The sequence below is a fragment of the Colias eurytheme genome, chromosome 24, assembly GCF_061535395.1.
Source record: "Colias eurytheme isolate Ceu_HAF_F1 chromosome 24, ilColEury1 Martin Lab GWU primary, whole genome shotgun sequence".
Lineage (NCBI taxonomy): Eukaryota > Metazoa > Arthropoda > Insecta > Lepidoptera > Pieridae > Colias > Colias eurytheme.
In genome coordinates, this window is record NC_143003.1 from 976034 (window position 1) to 1001583 (window position 25550).

The window sequence follows — 25550 nt, forward strand, 5'->3', positions numbered from 1 at the left end:
ATTATTTTGCACATACACAGTTGAGCACATAATTTTTGTCGTATTAGTCAAAAATTACAATCAAAATAAACACCTGACTCGATTTAATCCACACAATTTCTATCCAATTATTATATTATTTACAAGAACAGCGCTATAATTTATCAATCTCCCTTAATAATACAATAAAAATACAGTTAGTAACATTTAAAGGCTTGAATACACTTTGTATTATAGGAAAGTTAAAAAGAACAGAGTTCAAAAGTAGATTATATCATTGAAGAATCTTTGAAGATTTTTAGCATGTCTGTTTTGTAATGAGTAAAATGCAACCAGACTAGATAATAATTATGTCAAGATTTTATTATTCATAAAAAAGAGTAATACAAATTAATATACCACAATACAAAACTAGTGTGAACAAGCCTTTAATTTGAATATAATATTTTTTTTCTAACATAAGATCACGATCACACATTACAATTGATCGGTTACTCCTATTGAAATAACAAAATAAAAAAATACATATTTTCCATACTTTTTAAATAATATGAAAAAAAAATTTTTTTCATTACATAGCACAAAGATTTTTCCACTAAACGAAAAATATATTTTGAATTACAATTTATAAGTCTAATATCAAGAGTTAAATGGAAAAATCGCTTTTTCGTTAATCGCAATTTTCGAGTTTATGGCCTTCCATATTATATCCGAGTGTGTTACACACACGGAGTCAAAACAGACTTACGGAACCCTAAAGTTTTTACCTTAAATAAACCTTTTATTTAGAGTCAGAGTAAATACCCCAATGAAATAACCTATTGTTTTGTTATATTATTGACAATTAGAGTCAAAATATTTTTTTTTCTGAGGGTCGTCAAAATGATCCCCTAATGAATGTCATAGTTGCATCGCACCTTTACATCAACCTTTCTATTTTATTAAAGTTATGAACGCAAATAAATCTTGAAAGTAGGGATTTTGTTTATTTAAATAGAAACATTAGACAAATTGAGAAAGTACGTCTTTAAAAGTAAAAACGGGGGGAGGAAAATATTGAAATATATTGAGGGTAAAATAATTCGATTTACAACAAAAATAACCCCCTATCACTATGTTTTATATTCGATACGCTGACATACTGTGTTAACAACTACCCTCACAGTTTAAATTGGGTGAATGTATACTAAATCATCAACTACCCCCAACATTTTCTTAGCAAGTACCCTCAAAAAAAAATCTGTAATAAAATTGTTTGCTTTTCCAAGTTTTACCGCTATAGCAAGTTGCGTATTTCCTTATGTATATGACACAGATAGTCCACATAGCTGGAGCTGCCGTCCACGCCTCTGTCTTCCACGAGGAAGTGACGTAATACGGCCTCGAGCTTGTCGTGTTGCCGCATTATTGTTAGCTGAAATAGTGGAAAATTTATTAAATTGGTTGTCTGTAAAGTCGGTTTACTGACGACAGTTGAACGTGACAACGTTCGTGTTTCTTTGTCGCTCGTTCCGCGCTCTCGCTTGCACTTCAAGCCTATGGAACGCCTCAGAACGAGGTAACGCCGCATGAGTCATGTTTTTTCGTGCAGCCGGCTCTATCGAATTATAAGACGTTGTCACGTCAAAAATATTGTGTTAGAGTAGGTATTTTTAGATAATAAATATTTTTAGAATAGAGATTAATTAGAGATATAGAAAACAGTTAACTTTAATTTTATGAAGTAATAATACTTGCATTATATAAAATACAATAAAATAATACAGATACATATTTTGATTCAAGGTTTTAAGAAACATGGCTTTTTGGTTTAATATTATGTAGGCTTATGTACATGAAAATTGGGCAAATAAGTATAAAATATAGTACATAATACAACTGTTACTATTAAATGTATTAGAACATTTTTGTTTTAAGCATCACACTATTTTTCATGCAATGAGTACACAAAATGAATATGCGATGGTGAGAATTTAAAGTGTTATTCGAATAAGTACAAAGTGACATGATATGAACTAGTTAGCATGTGAAAGTGATAATTTATAACATTTTTAATACAAGCGTGGGCAATCAATGAGTGTAAGTAAAGAGGTATGAGATGTTATTTCTGCAATGAATACGTTGATTCACATTTATCGATTCTATTATTGAACCTTATCCTGGTTAAAGCGAACTCAAAAGCTATAAAAATGATGGTGATGAACTTGTAAAGCTCCCAAGATTCCACTGCAAAACTCTCCCCGAAGCAAACGTCCCAACTCTAATAAAACTGACCAAAATCCATAAAAATAGCACAAAAAACGCCAGAATTTCACTTTTCTAGTAAAGTGATCCCAAATTCAATTGGGCAAAAAAATGCGCTAAACATTCCGGAGCAAAAATGCAAGAAATTTTCCCGAGATACTTCTCCCTTCATGTCCCAAAAGATTCACAACTACCCACATCGTTTTTAACTTCCCACACTCCAGAAACCGAGGTTACCAATTTAGCCCATGACCAAACCCCAACATAAGAACCCCTAAACCCCTCTAACCCCTAAACCTACATCAACTTCTGCACCCTCTTGTGCGTTTCCATCAGATAGTCGATGTACGAGAGAGACCCGTCGGTGCCGGCGTCTTCCGCCAGCAGCTTGCGGAACTGCGCCTCGCTGCGGTCCGACTGCCGCACTAGCTCTACCTGAGGCGCAAGAGCGGCACTTGAGGCACAAGCGGCAAGAGCGGCATGTGGCATATGCTGTGTGTGGCATATGCAGCATGTGGCATATGCTGTGTGTGGCATATGCAGCATGTGCCATATGCATCGTGAGGCATATACAGTGTACAGTATATGTTATATGCAGCTTGTGGCATATGCAGCGTGGGGCATGTGCAGCGTACAGTATATTTTATGTGCAGCGTGTGGCATATGCAGTGTACAGTATATGTTATATGCAGCGTGTGGCATATGCAGTGTACAGTATATGTTATATGCAGCGTGTTGCATATGCAGTGTACAGTTTAAGTTATATGCAGCATGTGGCATATGCAGCGTGTCGAAAATGCAGCGTGTCGCATATGCAGTGTGCAGTATATGTTATTTACTGTATGGCATATGCAGCATGTGCAGCGTGTATAAGGGCGGCATGTGCAGCGTGTTGGGGAAAGAAAATCAAGAGAAGGGATGCTTGCACTAGTTAGTAGTGTACGTGCGAAAGTTATTTGCAGACATCACATGCTAAGGTGACATAGCTACATTTTCATAACATGCTAAAAACTACATTACTTGGCAATAATATTTGGCTAAATAAAAAAAACTTAGAAAAGAGTCGAAAAGAAGTGCATACATAAGAAATATAGGAAAATAAAGTTAGATATATTCCAATATTATTTTTAGTGGTAAGTTTAACTTACCCGCATGGCACTCCTGCGCAGCTCCCTTGCACTTTGCACGAGCTCCCTTGCAGCGCGACTCCTCTCATTATCCCGTTCGGGAAGTTCGCAGACTTGTGCGTCGAGCCGCTCGCCGAACACGTCGCGCACGAACTCCGGGCACGCTTGCGAGCCGATCCAGATCAACATGTGCACGCCGTTCTCTGCACGGGAGATAATTTATTTAGATTAACATAATATGGTTTTCTTGTGTTTTATTAGGATACGCAACTCTGTTATTTTCACTTGTTTACAATCGTATATTACATAATATTTATTTATCCCCAAATAACTGCTCGTGGTGTCTGTAATAAGGGTACGATAAGTGATATAAATGCGAGTGTACGTTTTTGAAGTAAAATTTCTCGAGGCGCGTTGAGAGTAAAATTTCAAGGTCGCGTCATGGCAATACCGTCACGTCATGGAGTAAGACTTTGGTATCTATGAATCTTGCCAAAGCAGTTTCACTTCTGACACATGTATTCGGCATACACGCTCTTTTTCAATTGATCCTTCGAGGCGGATCCCGTGACGTCACATATTTCCCACTCACCCAGTAGGTACACCCCCCTGTCGGCCAGCTTGTCCACAGTAGCACGTAGAGGCGCGGGCCGCTCGGGCAGGTCGTGCTGTGCCCCCCCTCCCCCCACTCACCCAGCAGGTACACCCCCCTGTCGGCCAGCTTGTCCACAGTAGCACGTAGAGGCGCGGGCCGCTCGGGCAGGTCGTGCTGTGCCCCCCCTCCCCCCACTCACCCAGCAGGTACACCCCCCTGTCGGCCAGCTTGTCCACAGTAGCACGTAGAGGCGCGGGCCGCTCGGGCAGGTCGTGCTGTGCCCCCCCTCCCCCCACTCACCCAGCAGGTACACCCCCCTGTCGGCCAGCTTGTCCACAGTAGCACGTAGAGGCGCGGGCCGCTCGGGCAGGTCGTGCTGTGCCCCCCCTCCCCCCACTCACCCAGCAGGTACACCCCCCTGTCGGCCAGCTTGTCCACAGTAGCACGTAGAGGCGCGGGCCGCTCGGGCAGGTCGTGCTGTGCCCCCCCTCCCCCCACTCACCCAGCAGGTACACCCCCCTGTCGGCCAGCTTGTCGACAGTAGCACGTAGAGGCGCGGGCCGCTCGGGCAGGTCGTGCTGTGCCCCCCCTCCCCCCACTCACCCAGCAGGTACACCCCCCTGTCGGCCAGCTTGTCCACAGTAGCACGTAGAGGCGCGGGCCGCTCGGGCAGGTCGTGCTGTGCCCCCCCTCCCCCCACTCACCCAGCAGGTACACCCCCCTGTCGGCCAGCTTGTCCACAGTAGCACGTAGAGGCGCGGGCCGCTCGGGCAGGTCGTGCTGTGCCCCCCCTCCCCCCACTCACCCAGCAGGTACACCCCCCTGTCGGCCAGCTTGTCGACAGTAGCACGTAGAGGCGCGGGCCGCTCGGGCAGGTCGTGCTGTGCCCCCCCTCCCCCCACTCACCCAGCAGGTACACCCCCCTGTCGGCCAGCTTGTCCACAGTAGCACGTAGAGGCGCGGGCCGCTCGGGCAGGTCGTGCTGTGCCCCCCCTCCCCCCACTCACCCAGCAGGTACACCCCCCTGTCGGCCAGCTTGTCCACAGTAGCACGTAGAGGCGCGGGCCGCTCGGGCAGGTCGTGCTGTGCCCCCCCTCCCCCCACTCACCCAGCAGGTACACCCCCCTGTCGGCCAGCTTGTCCACAGTAGCACGTAGAGGCGCGGGCCGCTCGGGCAGGTCGTGCTGTGCCCCCCCTCCCCCCACTCACCCAGCAGGTACACCCCCCTGTCGGCCAGCTTGTCCACAGTAGCACGTAGAGGCGCGGGCCGCTCGGGCAGGTCGTGCTGTGCCCCCCCTCCCCACACTCACCCAGCAGGTACACCCCCCTGTCGGCCAGCTTGTCCACAGTAGCACGTAGAGGCGCGGGCCGCTCGGGCAGGTCGTGCAGCGGCAGCAGGCGCGGGTACGTGTACACGACCGACGAGCACACGTCCGCGACCAGCGCGCGGTACATCGCACACGACCGGTCGTCGCACGTCAGGTCCGGGCCTGCGGGTAGTTACAAATATGACAAAACAGCATGATTACATCATGCAAGTACAACAAAAATAATAATAATATGAATGAATAATAAGATGAATGAAATGTAATTCACTTCGCTAGAAAACAAAGATAAAAAATTTGTTGATCCTTCGAGTCAAACAAGCTCAATGTTAATATTAATAATAATCAAGTTTTCACTTCTGCCAGCACTCCCGGAGTGCAACCCATCTTTTTTTTATTATCTCGCTTACCTCCCGCCACGGCGTCAGATCTCAACAAACAGCTGGTGTAGAGCGGCAGCAGCTTCATAGACTCAGGCAGCACGAGCTGTCCCGCGGAGGAGGGCGAGGCGCAGTGCCGCCGGTACGCGGCGAGCGACCGCGCGCACCGAGCCGTTAGGCCTTCGCGCACTGCGCGGGGCGTTGCTTCGCGGAGCGCCCATACCGCTGTGGGGAATATAAATAAATAAATAATAAACATTATATGACATTATTACACAAATCGACCTAGTCCCACAGTAAGCTCAATTAAGGCTTGTGTTGTGGGTATTAGGCGACGATAAATATAATCTTCTTATATATAAAAATGAATCGCAAAATGTGTTGGTAAGCGCATAACTCGAGAACGGCTGAACCGATTTCGATAATTCTTTTTTTATTATATTCCTTGAAGTACGAGGATGGTTTTTATGTAGAGAAAACGTAAATATGTACCACGGGCGAAGCCGGGGCGGACCGCTAGTATAAAAATTAAAAATGAATCGCAAAATGTGTTGGTAAGCGCATAACTCGAGAACGGGTGGACCGATTTCGATAATTCTTTTTTTATTATATTCCTTGAAGTACCAGGATGGTTCTTATGTAGAGAAAACATAAATATGTACCGCGGGCGAAGCCGGGGCGGACCGCTTGTATTTAATAAATAATTTGGAAAATCCAAAAGTGCACGCCTCATAATTTTTTTTAATAAATATTTATTAATTATTATTTTTGTTTATTTAATAACAATTAAACCACATCGAATCAGACCCTGAAAAATGAAAGGGTTCTATTCCTGAGCATACTCAAGCGTAAGAGAAAAAAAAAGACTCGATTAGTAAAGTATTTCGGTCGCTATCGTGTTAACAAGAAAAAGGATCCGCACATACAGACACACGGACGTCCAAGACAGAACTTTTTTAAACTGTTTTTTAACTAGTTTAAATAACAAAAATGACATCAAAAATATCATGAACGTTAAAAATAGTATTTTTTCTTAATATGTGTGTGTATGTATTATCTTACAAGTGCAATGTATGATACATAAAGACATTTTAAGTTTGAAAAATCAGATGTTTTGCGCGAAGTGACAGTAGTACCCACCTCAACGCTTCGCTTATGAGGCGTGCAATACATATTATATAGATAATAACACCCAGACCCAAGAACAAATAATAGAGTTCATCACACAAATATTTGCCCTGACCGGGGATCGAACGCGGGACCGTCGGCTCAGTAGGCAGTTACTTTACCACTGCGCCAACCGCGTCGTCAATATGGACTTTAGATATGTAGGAATAGGGGTGATATTGTAATAGCATGGTGGCAAAAAATTGCATGTGAATTTAGACTTTATACAGTTCGAATAAGGGTGATATTTCAATAGCATCTAGACAAAAATGTGGACGTATTTTAAGGTGAGTTTAAGAGTTTATGTAGATTGGAATAGGGGTGATGTTACAACAGCATCTATACTAAAAAGTGGCAAAAGTTGGTAGGTAAACGCTTTACGCGATTTGAGAGTAAAATTTTAAGATCCACCATCACGTCATGCAGTAAGGCGACGATTTTGGTTTCTTTGAATTTTGCAAAAGAAGTTTCACTTCTGACACGTGTGCTCGGATTTTTGAAGTGAAAACTTCTTTAGCGGCGTTGAGACTTTTTCTGTAATGAGTATAAAATCTTAAACTCGCGTCAGGACATGTGACCTGATCGAAATAGCGTAAGACGGATACCATTCCAAAATATCAAACATGCTCAACGTTAATAATCAAGTTTTCACTTCTGCCGGCACTCCCGGAGTGCAACCCGTCTTTTTTTTTAAACTACCCACCTTGCTTCGTCAAGAAGTTGACCATCGTGTCCAACTCCGCAGCCCTATAAACATCCGCGAGCTGATGGGCCACCGACAGCGCCAGGTTGATAACACGCAGGCGCCGGGAGCCAGAACGATGCGTGTATAGCAGTGCAGCTTGTATGTACACGCCTTCCTCGCCTGTTAGCTTGTCGTCGTGCTTTATTTCAACGCCTATCGCTTTGTCCGAATCTGCAAATTAAGGAAAATGATATGTAAAAATTGTTAAATAGAAAAAATTTGAACATGAGGCGCGATTCGAACCCGTGTCTTTCGATTTTATACAGGGTGTCCCAAAAAGTAGTGATATACTGAAGCTGGGAGGTAGAGGACTTAGAGGGCTATCCGAATCACCCCCATGTGTGTTATGCGATTTTTCGTATTTTCGGAGTTATTACATTTTATTCAATTTTTCATCTATCGCCGAGTACGATGAGATTTTTATTTATGGTGACGTGAATTATTGCGCTAGATGCTTGATTTTTTTTGTGTGCTAAGCTGAAAGATAGGCCAATTCAGTATGGTAACATTTACTATCGTTAGATCTTCGAATGGAATAAAAAAAAGAATTAAATGCCAAGAAAGATAAAATTACCCAGTATGTTCATAGCTTCAAGGGCCCATAAAAAAATAAAATCACATAAAAAAGGTTTTCCATTTGGCTTTTAAAAACTTGCTCTATCGATCAGGTAGCTACCCTAAAAATTTCATTTTATTATTCTGAAGGCTTCAATCGAAAAATTGAAATCTAAAAGTGGTAAGTGCAAAATTTTTATTAACATGATGATCATTAAAACCAATAAATAGGTGTTTAATTACCAGAATTTTTTTAAAATAGCCCTGCTGTTGCTCAATGCAAGTGGGACATCGCCGTAAAAAGTTGTCTTTTAAATGTCTGAATGCTCTTTTATCATTTTTAATGGTTTCTTCTGCTACTATGAATTTCCGGGTTATTTCGTCCAAATTGTGGCATTCTCTCAAGTAGCCGAGGTCTTTTTAGTATCCCCATTGAAACAAATCAAGGGGGCTTAGGTCGAGGGACCGTGGAGGCCAGGCTTTAAAGCAGGCGTCACCGGCGCATGCGCAGGCTGCAACGACCTATCCATCTTTCAGGATATTTTTGCCCTTTAGCCTGGCCTCCACGGTCTCCGGACATAAACGCTATTGAATTTTTTCCGTGGGGATACTACAAAGACGAGAGACTGCCACAATTTGGACAAAATAACCCGGAAATTCATAGTAGCAGAAGAAACCATTAAAAATGATAAAAGAGCATTCAGACATTTAAAAGACAACTTTTTACGGTGATGTCGCACTTGCATTGTGCAACAGCGGGGCTATTTTAAAAAAAAATCTGGTAATTAAACACCTATTTATTGGTTTTAATGATCATCATGTTAGTAAAAATTTTGCACTTACCACATTTAGATTTCAATTTTTCGATTGAAGCCTTCAGAATAATAAAATGAAATTTTTAGGGTAGCTACCTGATCGATAGAGCAAGTTTTTAAAAGCCAAATGGAAAACCTTTTTTATGTGATTTTATTTTTTTATGGGCCCTTGAAGCTATGAACATACTGGGTAATTTTATCTTTCTTGGCATTTAATTCTTTTTTTATTCCATTCGAAGATCTAACGATAGTAAATGTTACCATACTGAATTGGCCTATCTTTCAGCTTAGCACACAAAAAAAATCAAGCATCTAGCGCAATAATTCACGTCACCATAAATAAAAATCTCATCGTACTCGGCGATAGATGAAAAATTGAATAAAATGTAATAACTCCGAAAATACGAAAAATCGCATAACACACATGGGGGTGATTCGGATAGCCCTCTAAGTCCTCTACCTCCCAGCTTCAGTATATCACTACTTTTTGGGACACCCTGTATAAAGCATTTGAATGCTTTACTAAATATCAAATTAAATGATAATTTTGTTGGTGAGAGTAAAAATTCAAAGTCGCGTCAAGGCAATACCGTCACATCAAGGCGTAAGGCAACGATTTTGGTATCTTTGAATCTTGCCACAGAAGTTTCACTTCTGACACGTGTGCTCGGCACACACGCTCATTTTTTGAAGTGAAACTTCTTTATCGGGGTTGGACAAAAATTTAGTGTAACATTTTTTGCGTTACGCCGTACGCGTGACATTTTTGCGTTACGCCGTACGCGTGACATTTTTGCGTTACGCCATACTCGTGACATTTTTAAGATAAAGAAGTTTCACTTCTTACGTGTGTACTCTAGTACACGCATACATTTTTTTTCTAACTTACCAATAGCAGCCAGCTCGACATCCGTAGTGTTGGACATAAAGAAATGCCCGTAAAAGTCGGTAGCCCGCACTCCTGTGGACGTGCGCACGCGCATCACAGCATCATGCGCCGTGTTGCGTGTTAATACGCGACGCACGTCCCATACGAGACGCGGGCCGTCTAGCTCCGCCTTAATTTCAATGTGAAGAAATATTTATTTCGGCAAAAGAGAAGGACACATAATAAAACTGTGTTAGCCCATTGACCACCGAGCGGCCCGATCGGGCCGAGACACAATAGATTTTCTATTGTGTCTGTGATCCGAGGACTGACGGATTAATACAAAAATGTTTATTGTGGAGATGGAATAGCATTAGATTAATAAAACATAATACATATAAAGAAATAAATGTAGATAGTGTGTGTTTTCGTGGTCATTACTTGATTTTAGCTTGTCGCCTTCTGTTATTGTTGGTCAATCTCTAGTTAGTAAGAACTATCAAAAAAGAAAGTGTTACATAGAATATATTGTATACTAGATTTCCGCCCGCGGCTTCGCCCGCGTTTTCAAAGGAAAACCCGCATAGTTCCTGTTCCCGTGGGATTTCCGGGATAAAATCTATCCTATGTGTTAATCCAAGTTACCCTCTATATGTGTGCTAAATTTCATTGTAATCGGTTCAGTAGTTTTTACGTGAAAGAGTAACAAACATCCATACATCCATACAAACTTTCGCCTTTATAATAGTATAAAAATATAGCGGCCCGCTCCGGCCTCCGGCATCGCACGGGTATAAAATACATAGCCGGGCGGCCGCAAACGCTACGTCCTGCAATTTTTAATCTGTAATATCTTCGAAAATATTCACTTAAATCATACGGTGTAAAGGGCCATATAGATCTATATTAAATGAACAATGTATCCATGGTATTTAATTGGTTAAGGATTAATGCTGTATTGGTTAAAATCGCTTCGAAAATTAGCCATTATTTGTCGTAAAAAGTAAATGACAAAAAAAGTTATTGTGGGTTATCCATAAGAGATAGACATATACCATCGCGGACTTTTCTGTAGACCTTTTCAATGTGTATAATACTTAGTACATTATTTTGATAAAACTCGTAGGGTTCAGCCTGCGTTTGCAATGTAAGCGGAATAAATGTAATTTTTTACGACATCACATTAGAAACCTCAAAAATAACAGTACTTCTCCACTACTTAATGGATCTTATTATACATATAAACCTTCCTCTTGAATCACTCTATCTATTAAAAAAAACCGCATCAAAATCCGTTGCGTAGTTTCAAAGATTTAAGCGTACAAAGGGACATAGGGACATAGGGACAGGGAAAGCGACTTTGTTTTATACTATGTAGTGATATTAAGATTAAGATAAATATAGATAGTGCAGCTGTCTTTTTCGTGGTCAACACTTGATTTTAGCTTGTCGCCTTTTGTTATTGTTGATCAATCTCTAGTCAGTAAGAACTATCAAAAAAGAATGTGTTACATACAATACACATAATTAATATGCATACAAGTGTTCTAATACGGCTCAAGTTAACTTACCGTAAAGTATGTATATTTGTGCATCTGTCCGCCCGTTAACCTGGCTAATTGGCCAATAGTGGCCGCGTCCACATAAGCATTGTTACACACGAACAGTTGCACGCACACACCCGCAGCGGAACACGCTTGGCCAAGCTCGTTGTACGCCGTTGTTTGTGGGGCTAATAATAGGGTAAGAAAATATTAATAGACCAAACTACTATTAGAAATGACTACCTTAATTCATGGCAGTAATGCTCAAAATCTATTGCAACGGACTTTACAAAACTCTGCTTAATAAATACATAGGCAGAGTTTTGCTTCAGACAATTTTTGAGCGTGATTGTGAGTATAGTTTCTAATTTTACGTCAATGATAGAACTAGACAGATTTAATATTTAATTAATTTTCTTAAAAAAAACCCAAACAGCATTAAAATCTCACCCAAAATCTGTTTCTCCTTATCGGTTCCCAGTAATTTCCTGTCTTCCCTATTAATGAGTTTTCCGGGAGCATTGTACGTTGGTAGTGAGGTGTGGAAAACGAGCAGCTGGCCGCTGGAGTCTGCCGCTTTCAGTGCTTCTAGACCCGCCTGTTATAGAAGAAAATTAATATCTTCGTGTGGTATTGGACAGTTTTTGTAGGTGAAATTTAAGAAATAAATTAATTTGTCCGAAAAGTTAGCGACATCTAAGTAAGGGTACGTTTCGTAAGTATAGTCTAATATAATGTTACATATGTAATTTGTAAAAGTAAAAAGAGCAACTATGGAGTTTCTTGCCGGTTCTTCTCCGTAGATACTGCTTTCCGAATCGGTGGTAAATGTTAAAAATATGTACCTAACACAAAAAACGCATGTAATAGATCTACACTTATCTTAATATATTATATAAATCTCGTGTTACAATGTTTGTCCTCAATGGACTCCTAAACAACTTAACCGATTATAATAAAATTCGCACACCATGTGCAGTTCGATCCAGCTTGAGAGATAGGATAGTTTAAACATGTAGGTACCACGGGCGAAGCCGGGGCGGACCGCTAGTAGACCTATATAGTATATCCCTCCCTTATAGATAGACCAGCCCCCCTAGACAAGTGGCTTTCTATTAGCATTAGCGTAAAGTTGAATAGAATAGATTATGAATGTATGAGATTGACGTAATCAATCGTCGTCGTCGTCGTAATCAAACGTCAATCTCATACATTAATAATCTATTCTATTAAACTTTACGCTAATAGAAAGCCACTTGTCTAGGGGGCAGCTCACCTGAACAGCCGGTAACAGCGTGATCTCCGTGGTCTTAGTATCAGCGAAGATGATGGGCAGCTGTTCGAGCAGCGTCTTAATAACCGGTGTGGGAACTGCTGGAGCCAGCAGTCCTTCCAGTAGGGGCACAAACATGTCCCCTACGTCACCCACGGAGAGCATTTGTGGGGCAGCTAGCGATTCCTGGATTACATATGTATTTTTTTAAAGTACCCACATTAATTTTTCTCATTTATTATTAAATTATCAAAAACATATGCATTTGTATATAGAAATGCATATGTGTATACATATATATCACTACACAAATAAGTGGTATACATAGGTATACCACTTATTTTAGGGACTTAAAATATCAGGTTGAAATTTAAACCACTTTCATTCTTTCATAAAAATAATAAAAAGAGAATCAAAAATATTATGTTTCTCAATATCCTATTGTGTTTTGTGAATTTTCAAATAATAATAAAACGTAAAATGCATAAAAACAGCTTACCTTAATATTATAGAAATGAACCGTGGAACTGTATGTGATGAAACCGATGCGCGTCTTGCATTCGCCGGTCTGCTCGTCCTTTGGCATTGACTGCAAAAAATAACAACATAAAATCTTGAAAGACTGACAAAAACGTAATAATATTGCTGAAACACACTTAAGCTAATTCTACATAATTTCATATTAAAAACGTCATTACGATTATTAAAAATCAGTCCAAAAATACGTTAATAATTAACAATTATTATAACATTTTGACAAATCTCTAGCAAAATAACGAAATTATTATTGCAAAAGAATAACTTTATACTTAGTCAGAAACACAGCACTGACTATTTTATATTCAGAAAATACTGAGCAATTAATAAAAAAATATTTTTACTACCCTAGGAGGGTACTTATTAAAGTATTTGCGGGTACACAAAAACAAACATACCTCAATAATATCCATAATATTGTCACAAATTGTGGCCAACAGGCCGCTCTTCACCGAATTGTATGACACGTCGATCACGAATATAACAGCTGGCGGTTTGGGTAGCGTGTTGTTCTGGAATATATGGTATTATTTATGTGGTTTAAAGTATTAAGAGGCGATTTTTCAATGCTTCGTTAAAACTTATCCGTCCAATAAAGTATTACACGATAATATTTAAATGTCACGTAAACTGTCAAATACCGGCAAATAGAATACATTTTTAAAATGGTAGTTTTATACATTATTCGACGGATAAGTTTTAACCAAGGATTGAAAAATCAGCCCTTAATTATGTAATAGTTTTTTCATATGATTAATTATGCCATATGATGTGATAACATTTTAAAATAATTAAACCGACTTCAAAGCCATAGACGGGACGGAAGACATTTAAAAATGAAAAAACACTTTATTTTATGAAATCATATCCAATCATCTATTTGAAGTCAATTTCCCTGTAAATATTTAGTTTATAATATTTAGGTGAAATAAAAAAAAGACGTTTGGCACTCGGGGACTGCCGCGGTAAAGCTATTGCATGCTATGCCTTCAAGCCACACCTCCGTGCCCGTCGGAGTGGGGAGCGTGAGGTTTTTTCGTTACGGAATTTCTCGATTCGGTCCCCGCGCTCAAGGCCCGCGATAGAAGCTATGCAATAGCTTAAAAAAAATTTGTTGTCTGTAAAGTCGGTTTACTGACGATAGTTGAACGTGACAACGTCCGATTGTGCTTCTTTGTCGCTCGTTCCGCGCTCTCGTTTGCACTTCAAGCCTTACATGGAACGCCTCAGAGCGAGGTAACGCCGCATGAGTCATGTTTTTTCGTGCGTGCAGCCGGCTCTATCGAATTATAAGACGTTGTCACGTCAAAAGTACAATAAATAGTTAACTAACCCGACAATACTGTTCAGTGGCCACAATCTCGTACGCTCCGAGCGCCATCTCTGCGGGCACGCGCCCGTACTGCTGCATTGTGTTTATGTACTGCGTGTACTCCATTGGCACTGAGAATATTAATTATTATAGTTCATTGTACACAAAAAACACAATTAAATAAAAAAAATATTTAAAAGAGCAACTATAGAGTTTCTTGCTGGTTCTTCTCCATAGATACTGCTTTTCGAATCGGTGGTAAATCCTACTACTATTATAAAGGCAAAAGTTTGTAAGTATGGATGTATGGATGTTTGTTACTCTTTCACCTTAAAAACTACTGAACCGATTACAATGAAATTTAGCATACATATAGAGGGTAACTTGGATTAACACATAGGATAGGTTTTATCCCGGAAATCCCACGGGAACGGGAACTATGCGGGTTTTCCTTTGAAAACGCGGGCGAAGCCGCGGGCGGAAATCTAGTGTTATAATATATAATGACGATTCAAAAGTGCTTCAAGAAGAAGTCTAATTGTTATTATAATATTTAACAAATAAATGTTTGAGTTTGAGTAATCAGAACTAAGAAATTTTGTACAAAAGGTGGCCGTTTTGCTCCAGAACAATCATTGCCCGTGCAAACAACCAAGTGAAAATATTGCTTTTTATATTGATAATTTAAAACGAAATAATATCGGTTACACAAGAATTGAAATAGAAACATTATGTACATGAAACAGAAGACAAAAAATAGACCTTACTATTATGCAAACAAGGTCGATATTCATCTACATTTGTAGCCTCTCAAAAGCGCAATAGAATTGCCTAGTATGAATGAATTGCATAAGGGCAGTGAACACAAAATGGACTTTACTGTTATAAATACAAGGTCCATATTCGCGTTTATTGATTCATTACATGATTCAAAAACATTTTTTTTTCTGAACATAAGGTCGAATAGATTCATTACATGATTCTCAAAAACAGTTTTTTTTAACAAAAGGTCGATATACACTTTCAATGACCTAACAAAACATTGAAAAACAGTCCCTATCACTATATCCACAAGGTCGACACTTACCTTCCGTGGTAGCCTTACAGAAGGCGCATTTAAAATGTCTGCCGGCATCAATAAACTTCATATTAGGGCAGATATACGCTTTACACCTGCTGCATCTAACTGGGCCCATACTGGCCGAGCCAGTTAGAGCTGCGAAGTCTATTAGAGGTGGTTCAGGTTCTGAACCCACTGTATCTGCCATGGGTGCGATCTGGGGATTAGAAGTAGAGATTAGTAAGAATAGATATGAAAATATAGACAATAAGTAAAAAAAAGACGGGTTGCACTCCGGGAGTGCCGGCAGAAGTGAAAACTTGATTATTAACGTTGAGCATGTTTGATATTTTGGAATGGTATCCGTCTTACGCTTTTTCGATCAGGTGACGTGTCCTGACGCGAGTTTAAGATTTTATACCCAACGCCGCTAAAGTTTTCACTTCAATAAAAGACATTTTATTCGGCAATGTCAATTATTACTGAAATAAAGTTTACAATATTCAAGACATCATAAATTCTATTCAAACATTATAGTAGTATTAGTGTAGTATAAATCTATTTATATGAACTCTGCAATTATTATGATCGTTACAAGATTTACACAATCGAAAATGTCTATAAATTTACTTTAAAATTATGAAATAAAAACAACTCAGTTGAACATGGTTTTTTAAGAAATCTATTCAAAATATATTCTATAAAATACATTTCATTCATTATACTAAAACCTTCCTCTTGAATCACTCTATCTATTAAAAAGCCGCATCAAAATCCGTTGCGTAGTTTCAAAGATTTAAGCGTACAAAGGGACATAGGGACAGAGAAAGCGACTTTGTTTTATACTATGTAGTGATAAACTTATCACATTTATAAATAAAATATTTATTTACCACCAAACAGAAGGGCATTGCAGTCTGTTTGAGCAGATCAGCCGTAACGGGCACACTGTACATCGAACTGCGGATAAATCTTGGACCTGAGAACAAATAATAAAATATAAATATTAATTTTAGTTTGGCATTTTGTAGTACGGAGATACAGGTATTTTCTTAAATTAATTATTTCGAGTTAAATTTGAGAAATAAGTAATCAGTGTAAATAGTTACAAAGATGTAGCTTTGCAATGGCAAAATATTTTCTCAAGTTAATTATAGGTATTTTTTTCGAATTTATGCACAAAATCTTTACACTTTACAACATATATTCAGTTCAAAATATAATAATCTAACAACATTACTAAAGTACAACACAATTAATAAAGTCAAAAAAACCATTCTACTACTTTTAACAATCAAAGACACATAGCTACGGAACTACACATATAATTTTTCAAGTCAGACAACTTACTAGCATTTCCCTTATCATCTACAATGAAGTCAGTAGTCACTAGCGGTGGCACCAGACCCTTGTCATTGGTCACAAACACTCCGCTGCGATTCTGCTGATCGTCGGCCATTACTTGAATCTGAAATTGGACACAATAGTTTAACGAGGTACAGGTATATTAAGAAGAGCTGGAACGTCAACACATGTACACATTGCACATGTTAGGCCGGGAGATACTGACACAAAATTTCGGGTCATTTGTAACAGGATGGCGGTCTAGAGGGGTCTTAGTACGCAATGACAAAAAGAAAAATGATGGTCAGAATGCTGGTACCGGCGGACTAGTCGCGTGGGCGTTAGTCACACTCGTCGGATAAATAGCGAAAGTCCAACGATTTGTAACACAAAAATTTTAGAATTTAACGATAGCCCTTAAAAAAGATGTAGGCGGTAGTGTCATGCCATACAGTTACGATGTGACTTACAGTCCGCCATACCGACGTGAATGCGTTGATTAAAAAAAAACAATTCAACCATTTGTACCGACTTTATACCGATTTTCGGCGGCATGGTGGCCATTTGGAATCGTCCGAAAAGTATGGCATGGCGATTTTCGTAAATGTCTGCACGATGATGATTACCTGTGCAAAAGTTAGCCTGGTACAAACGTTTGAATTGTTTTTTTTTTAATCAACGCATCGCGTCGGTATGGGGGGCTATAAGTTACACCAGAAAAGTATGGCATGACACTACCGCCTACATCTTTTTTATGGGCTATCGGTGAATTCTAAAATTTTTGTGTTACAAATCGTTTGACTTTCGCTATTCATCCGACGAGTTCGACTAACGCCCACGCGACTAGTCCGCCGGTACCAGCGTTCTGAGTTCTGACCATCATTTTTCTTTTAGTCATTGCGTAATAAGACCTCTGTAGAACCGCCATTCTGTTACAAATGACCCGAAATTTTGTGTCAGTATCTCCCGGCCTATGTATGTGTCATATTTTGCAATTGTTTATAAATACAGGGTGATGTAATTGGTGTAGTACGAATATCTAAAAATCTATGAAGAATTTTGTGATACAGTAAATGGAAGAATTATAGACTATTTTACAGTATTCAATAAAATCATTTAATTTTTTGTTCATTTTCATTAGAAATGTCAATTTTTCTCACCAAGGTGGAAATTTGGATGATAAGGATCTTGTTAGAAAAATATAAATTTTGACTAAAATCGGCATTTTTTTTTTCAAAAATCAAATTACTAATTAATAATCAGAGTTATCACATTATTAAAAAAAATAAGCCAAACTATACACAATTTTTACCTACTTGATGCAATCCTCAAAGATCATGGACATAGTGTATTGCGCCTACCACCATACCATCCAGAACTCAACCCAATAGAGTTACTATGGGGCATTAATAAAGGGAAAGTAGCATCACAAAATGTGAACTTTAACTTGAAAACTGTGGAAGAATTATTTAGAAAGGAAGCAAATGCTATTAGTCTGGATATGTTTAGTGACGTTTGGAGAAAGACGCGAGAACATGAGGAAAAATATATTCAATTAGAACCAAAAGTAGATAATTACACTGACTCATTTATAATAACATTAAGAAATTCCGACAACGAAACATCGAGTTCTTCGAGCGATGAAAGTTACAGTGAAGTAGAAGATTACGATTATGATTAAATAGATTCTTCTTCTTCTCTATAGATACTGCTTTCTGAATTGGTGGTAAATGTTAAAACTGTTAAACTGTTATGACGATTCAAAAGTGCTTCTAGAAGAAGTCTAATTGTATAAATGTTTGAGTTTGAGTTTAAAACCAATAATGTGAAAATTATACAATAAACATGTAACACATATTTGTTAGCGCGTATTGGTAGGTATTACGTACTTACTACAAATATAATATTTCTTAGATATCTTTACTCGACCAGAGTCAGGAATTTAATTATTATTTGATAATTGAATGATTATTAATACTTTTATCCAATTGATTATTATTAGAATAAATAATTAACTTCATCAATTGATTTACTTTTAAATTATAATTTTACAGGTAAATTATGAGAGCTTTCATAAGTAATTATATTTGCATATATACATATATATCTACAACGCACCCATTTTACAATTCAAGTCTAAAATGAAACTAGAGTCGCATTTATTTTTGAACATACTGTAAGTGAAATTGCATAAGTGTGAGTACTGTGAACATGCCAGCTTTCCCTAATTGACCGATAGGAAATATGTAAATTCTAATAAAATATGTGTGGTGCATTATATAAAGTAAAAAAAATAGCTTCTGTCGTTTTGTGAATGTTGGTTAAAAATAAAAAATTTAAAAACATCATACAATAAATAGTTACAATATGCAAAGATATTGAAATAGTTAAATGGCCACGGCGAAGAAACTGTTTTTTAAAAACTTGTTAAAATTATGTTAATCAAAAATCTGTAAATGGTAAAACCATGTTATGTCGATTCGAAAGTGCTTCTAGAAAAAGTCTATTTCAATAAATTATGTCTGAGTTTGAGTTTGAACTCACCGGGCTAGGCATTTGATCGGGATCGAGTCGTTTCTGCGGCGGCTGTTGAAACTGTTGTCCATAGCTTGGTTGTTGTCCCGGGAACTGTTGTGGGGGGTAACCGGAGTTGGGTTGGTAGCCTTGTTGCGGCATCGGTGGCATGCCTGCGTCAGGTAAATAAATAAATAATATTTCAGGACATCTTTACACACGGCATGATCTGATCTCATACTAAGCTTTTCACTTGTGCAATGGAAACCAGATGGCTGATAAACATACATATGTAATTTTAAATACATACTTAAATAGATAATTAACACCCAGACACAGAGCAAGCATCTATGTTCATCAAACAAATATTTGCCCTGGGTGGGAATCGAACCCACACCTCTGGCTTGAAAGACAGGGTCACGACCAATCAAGCCAACCGGTCAGTCAATAAAAATTAAATTAGAAACGAATTAAGTAAGGATTTTACGTCATACGATTCACGCCACGGAATATTGTGTCCATCGTCGTAAATATGTTTTATTAATAAACAATTATATTTAAATTATTACACAAGTTTTGATTAAAATCTTGTTTTCAATGTTATAAATTAGACTGTCCAAATATTTTACTATTTATGAGTGCAACGTTTTAAAAATTATGCGTATAGTAGTATTTATGGTAATTTTAGTAAAAAATATATCTACACACCTGGATATTGAGCGTTAGTGGGTGGTCCGGGCGGTCCGGGCGGTCCGGGCGGCGCTCCATAACCGGGCTGGTTTTGTCCGGGATACTGTCTTTGTTGTGACAACGGCGGCGGCATATGTGGCATTCCGGGAAGCTGCGCCGATTGAAACTGATTGTATTGCGATGATGGGGGCATGCCTGGCTGCGGTGGCATGCCTGGTTGTGGGGGCATGCCAGGTTGTTGTTGCATGCCTGGCTGTGGTGGCATGCCAGGTTGTGGGGGCATGCCAGGTTGTTGTTGCATGCCTGGCTGTGGTGGCATGCCAGGTTGTGGAGGCATTCCTGGCTGTGGAGGCATTCCTGGCTGTGGTGGCATGCCTGGTTGCATTGGCATGCCTGGTTGGGGTGGCATGCCAGGTTGATGTTGCATGCCAGGTTGTGGTGGCATGCCAGGTTGTTGTTGCATGCCAGGTTGTGGTGGCATGCCAGGTTGTGGTGGCATACCAGGTTGTTGTTGCATGCCAGGTTGTTGTTGCATGCCAGGTTGTGGTGGCATGCCAGATTGTTGTTGCATGCCAGGTTGTGGTGGCATGCCAGATTGTTGTTGCATGCCAGATTGTTGTTGCATGCCAGGTTGTGGTGGCATGCCAGGTTGTGGCGGCATTCCAGATTGCGAATAAACCGGTTGTGGTGGCATACCAGGTTGCGGCGGCATGCCTGACTGTGATTGTGCTTGTTGAGGAGGCATGCCTGGTTGTGGTGGCATGCCGCCTTGCCGTTGCATGTTAGGTTGTGACGTCATAGGTTGTGGAGGCATGCCTGGATGACCTTTTTGTGGAGGTTGGCCAGACTGCGCTTGAGAACCAGGTGGAGGTGGTAAGCCGCCTTTACTTGGTGCCATTCCTTGTCCGGTTTGTGGAAAATTAGGTTGAGGTCCTTGAGATTCAGGTCGAGGTGGCCCTTGTAAGCCAGGTTGACTCGATGGCGGCTGTTGCGAGCCGGGCATGGAATTTGCTTGCGAAAAATTTGGACCCTGACCAGGTAATTGACGATTTTGGAAGCCTGGACCAGGGGGCATTTGAGAACCTTGTGGTCCTTGACCCGGCGGTCTCATTTGCTGCTGATTCATGCCGGGTTGACTAGTTGGCGGGCCTTGACCAAAGGGAGGCATGCCTTGCTGCATTGGTTTGGGAGGTTGCATTGACGTAGGTGCCATTTGGGGCTGGTTAAATTGAGAACCCGGAGCGGATGAAGGCGGTGCACCCATCGAAGGTGGAAACTGCGAAGCATTGCTTGCCGGTCTACCAGGTGGGAACTGCTGCGGAGGTCCTTGTGCATTAAAATTAGACGTCGGAGGGAAATTTGGCGGAAACTGGCCAGGGGGCAGTTGTGATGTAGGAATATTGAAACCTTGTGGCCCATTTAGGTTCATGTTTTGCATTTTCTGTGACATGTCGTCTTTGCCCATTGGCGGACCATTTGGTGGCATTTGACTAAAGTTAGCATTTTGCATGCCGTTGAAATCTTGGGAAGGAGGAAAGCCTAAGGGGTTATTTGGTGCGTTGTTGTTCTGCCCGGGGGGCGGGTATTGTGGATTCATCATCTTCACTGTTGCCTATCTGAAAATAAAGCGCAAATTAATGTCACATAGGTTAAAAAAAACAAGTAATAGAACCAGTACCTTCTCTTTGATAATTTGTTATTACTTTCCTAATAATTGTGTCAATACAAAAAGAATGTCTTTAAGTATTATTCATACTCTATCGAAATTAATTCAAGGTTTATACGACGTGACAAATTAATCTAATTATAGCTTAAGAATACCTATGTCTATGTTATATATGGATTATGGACCAACAATTACGAAATTTTAGCAAAAACCAGGTTTACTACATGTGCATAATTTTTAAATAAACATTAAACAATGTAAACGTAAAAATCATTCAACTCACTGTTACAATGCATTAATAAAATATAAAAAACTAACAATACTGCTTAAATTGATGATTTATTCTAAGCGTAAAGTACCCTTATGACATAATAAGTATGTATATTTTATATACATATACCTATCTCATTCTTTTTTTTCCATTCTTACACACATAAGAACTTAAAAAGCCTGCATCAGATGTCATTTATATTGAAATTGTGTTGAAATATTCCGTATGCGGGAGTGTGATTCATGTGAAAATGGATTTCATTACTCTCTCTATTTAATGCTGATACTATATTTATATACTAGCTGCACCCCGCGGTTTCACCCACGTGGCTCTACTCCTGTTGGTCTTAGTGTGATGATATATAGCCTATAGCCTTCTCGATAAATGGACTATCTTCCAACGAAAGAATTTTTCAAATCAGACCAGTTCCTGAGATTAGCCTGTTCAAACAAACAAACTCTTCAGCTTTATAATATTAGTATAGATATAGTTTGATGTCTATTAGATACGATTAGAATGCCCATGTATTAAAATATAATATTTAATTTTATATAATTTTATGTTGTCAGTTGCCTCACCTGGTTGCGACAGGCAATGGTAAAGTCCTATAAATAATATTTTAATATTATTGAATTAACACATTCAATTGACTTAACTAAAGCTGTTAATTTTTTCTGTTCTGGTCTTAGCCTTTCTAACTTTCCTTTCTGCTGCAAGTCAGAAATGTTTTATCTAATCACTATAAAGTATACGGACCCTATGCGGGCTTAAATCTTTGAAACAATAGAATGATGATTTGCAGAATTTTGTTTTTTTTTTTAAGTAAAAAGTTTTAGTACATCTTGTTAAGAATTAGACACTTTGGACGATCAAAACATAATATATCTCATACAGATTATCATAGGATATAAAATTCATGCCAACGGATATTTGGAAGTACCTTATAATTATTATGAAATAAATAATGAACTAGGCGTTTTGTCACTACGCTATTTGTCATATTATGTACTAAATATGGTGTAAAATGATATGTCCGAAAGAAAAATTGATAGATACTGGAAATTTAACAATATTATAATTTTATAGCATTATACAATAAAGATTATAGTAATGTAACTCTTTTAAAAATAAAACGGAATCATATCAACATGTATTCCTTAATAATACAGTTGACTTTTATACAGTAGAACTTACTTTCTAATGGTTTTGATTACAATCTTTATTCTATTTGTATGAGTGTATACTCATTGCAACTATTATTAAAAAATCACTAAAATATGTATGCATGTTAATTTTGTGTTTTATTCAAGTTCTTATAGGTAGGCTATGTTGAAAAAGTTTCTAGCACTAAATAAGTAAAAAACATACGTATCTACAAATATGATCTCATTATATAGGTATATATGTAAAAATTATCATAGTAAGTTGATAAACATCTGATATAATTTTGTTGTGATTTTAAGGTATATACCTATGTCCTATATTTAACTAGACACTCAATCAATAGTTGATACATAGCTGTTTATGGATAAATCAATGCAATATAGCAAAATATGGTTTGGTAACATATTTATACCATGCATGTTACATTTACATGATACAACAGCTAATAAATAACCTAAAAACATTATGATCTTTGTGAATGTCGTTAAGGTTACTCAGTATTGATAAAAAAGTACTTTAAATTAAAGAGTTCAACCAGATCGGAGGAGTTTGCTCCCAATTAGATTGTTCGTATGACAATTGATGTAAATAGAGATAATAGACTAAACTGAAACGTTACAGCTATACGAGTATTAAAAAACAAAGATAAAGATCAGTCAAAAGCTATGAATTATTTACAAATAAAATGATAATATTCTTAAAAACTAGAAAATTTTGTTACCTAAAATTTGACAGCTGTAGTTAAAACTTTGCACACGATTTTATGAGTGATCCAAACGGAAACTAACAATGTTTTAGTGTATTATGGATGCTTCTATTATTGAAGCATTAATACTTACAACTTTTTCTTTAGAATTTTACGTATTCACACACTAAAAAATATAAACAACACACAAGAATCACGGAGACTTTCGGGCCACGTATTCTGGCTGACACATTTGACAGTAGACAGCGCTTATGTGGAACTTTTTAAACATCACACGTATTACGTGTAGCGAAACGCAATTCCTAGAAAGTATTTCATTAATATCATACTATTCTAACTTATTTAATAAATATACATTACCAAAAAAATATTTTTATATTTTGGTTACAATATTTAATCATAATGAATTAATTAAAACGACATAATAAATAATTTTATACAGCAGAACGGAACGTTACGACCAGTCATTTTGGAATTGTCAATACAATACACGTTTAGAAATTTGAATTGTACTTATTTTTCGTCAATTAAAAATAGCAAATAGTACCTGCCTAGTTACTTATTTTTTTTTATACATAGTTTACATTGCATGGGTACACACAATGATTTAAGTTAATGCTAGAGGCTTTGTTGCTTAAGAAGCTTGCTTTCAAGCAACCATTATTAAGTATTATTGAACTCAAATATTATTGAAAGCTGAATGGCAACTGGCAAACGACGAGCTTACTAAATAATAAAATTATTGGTGACAAAAATTATCGTTACCAAATTCTAGAATAGTATTTTTTATTTATATTACCCTGTGCCAAAATTTAAAAAGAGTGCCTTTCGAAAGTGCCGTAGTTATAATAATAAGTACATTTTTCGTAAGCTGTGAATTTACTTCATTTTAAATTTTACAGGAAACAGGAGTTAAAACAAACTCATCAGACAATTAATAATTTAATCTTTCGTAACGTAAGTAAATATTCGTATCTACTACGTATTCGTATTTTGGCTCGAAGTTAAGATTTTATTTAATAATTTATCAAATAACTTTAATCATGCCTCGTCATGCATTCTGCAGTGTTTTTTTTTTTAATTAGAAATAAAAAAAATCTAATCATTCAATACGTTCCATTTTCAAAAATATCGTGATTTGACCGCGTCATTAAAATTTAAACTTAATTCATTGATTCACTAGCAGTACATACCTACCTAATTAGGTATTTAACCTTAGTATTTAACATACCTAAAAGAGCACCGAAGATCTTTACCTACATATTTTTAATGAAAACTTTGATAATAATAATAATTGTACGAGGTAAAAATATTTTTTTACAATACTTAAATGTAGTTATATACTTAGATAGTTAAACCAATAATTCCCAATCGTATACCGTACGTTTTCTTATAAAATTCTTAAAAAAAACTTGATTAACTAAGTAGTTAAATTTTTGTTGAAATCGTTTTATTTTCCATTTTTTTTTTGTAAAATTTTCGTTTTCACGTATTGCGTTATCAATAATGAACCGGACGTATACTTTGTGCATTATAATTTATATTATCGATTAACAACAAGTAACAAGTGTATTTTTAAATCTAACCATAATCTAACCACTTATATAATTTATATAAACAAGTATAAGTAGTTAGCAGGGACCTATAATACTATGTTTATAGGCTCTAT

General features: G+C 38.0%; 1 protein-coding gene across 2 annotated transcripts; it reads right to left on the reverse strand.

Moving 5' to 3' along the window:
* Positions 1 to 825: 825 nt before the first annotated feature.
* Sec24CD (COPII coat complex component secretory 24CD) lies at positions 826 to 24118 on the reverse strand. Of its 2 annotated transcripts, XM_090115970.1 has the most exons (19): positions 24015 to 24118; positions 20093 to 21690; positions 19415 to 19557; positions 16877 to 16994; positions 16420 to 16505; positions 15554 to 15743; positions 14488 to 14597; positions 13553 to 13666; positions 13117 to 13206; positions 12621 to 12803; positions 11795 to 11942; positions 11372 to 11532; positions 9822 to 9990; positions 7521 to 7733; positions 5681 to 5875; positions 5256 to 5435; positions 3372 to 3553; positions 2525 to 2658; positions 1253 to 1393 (listed from the first exon to the last, which is right to left on the reverse strand). In XM_090115970.1, the coding sequence occupies exons 2-19, from the start codon at positions 21672 to 21674 to the stop codon at positions 1390 to 1392; spliced, it is 4002 nt and encodes a 1333-aa protein (XP_089972096.1). In that variant the 5' UTR covers positions 21675 to 21690; positions 24015 to 24118; the 3' UTR covers positions 1253 to 1389. The 2 variants fall into 2 exon arrangements, with proteins under 2 accessions (XP_089972094.1, XP_089972096.1); XM_090115968.1 differs by lacking the exon at positions 2525 to 2658 and having other exon boundaries at positions 826 to 1393.
* Between the last annotated feature and the right edge of the window lie 1432 nt (positions 24119 to 25550).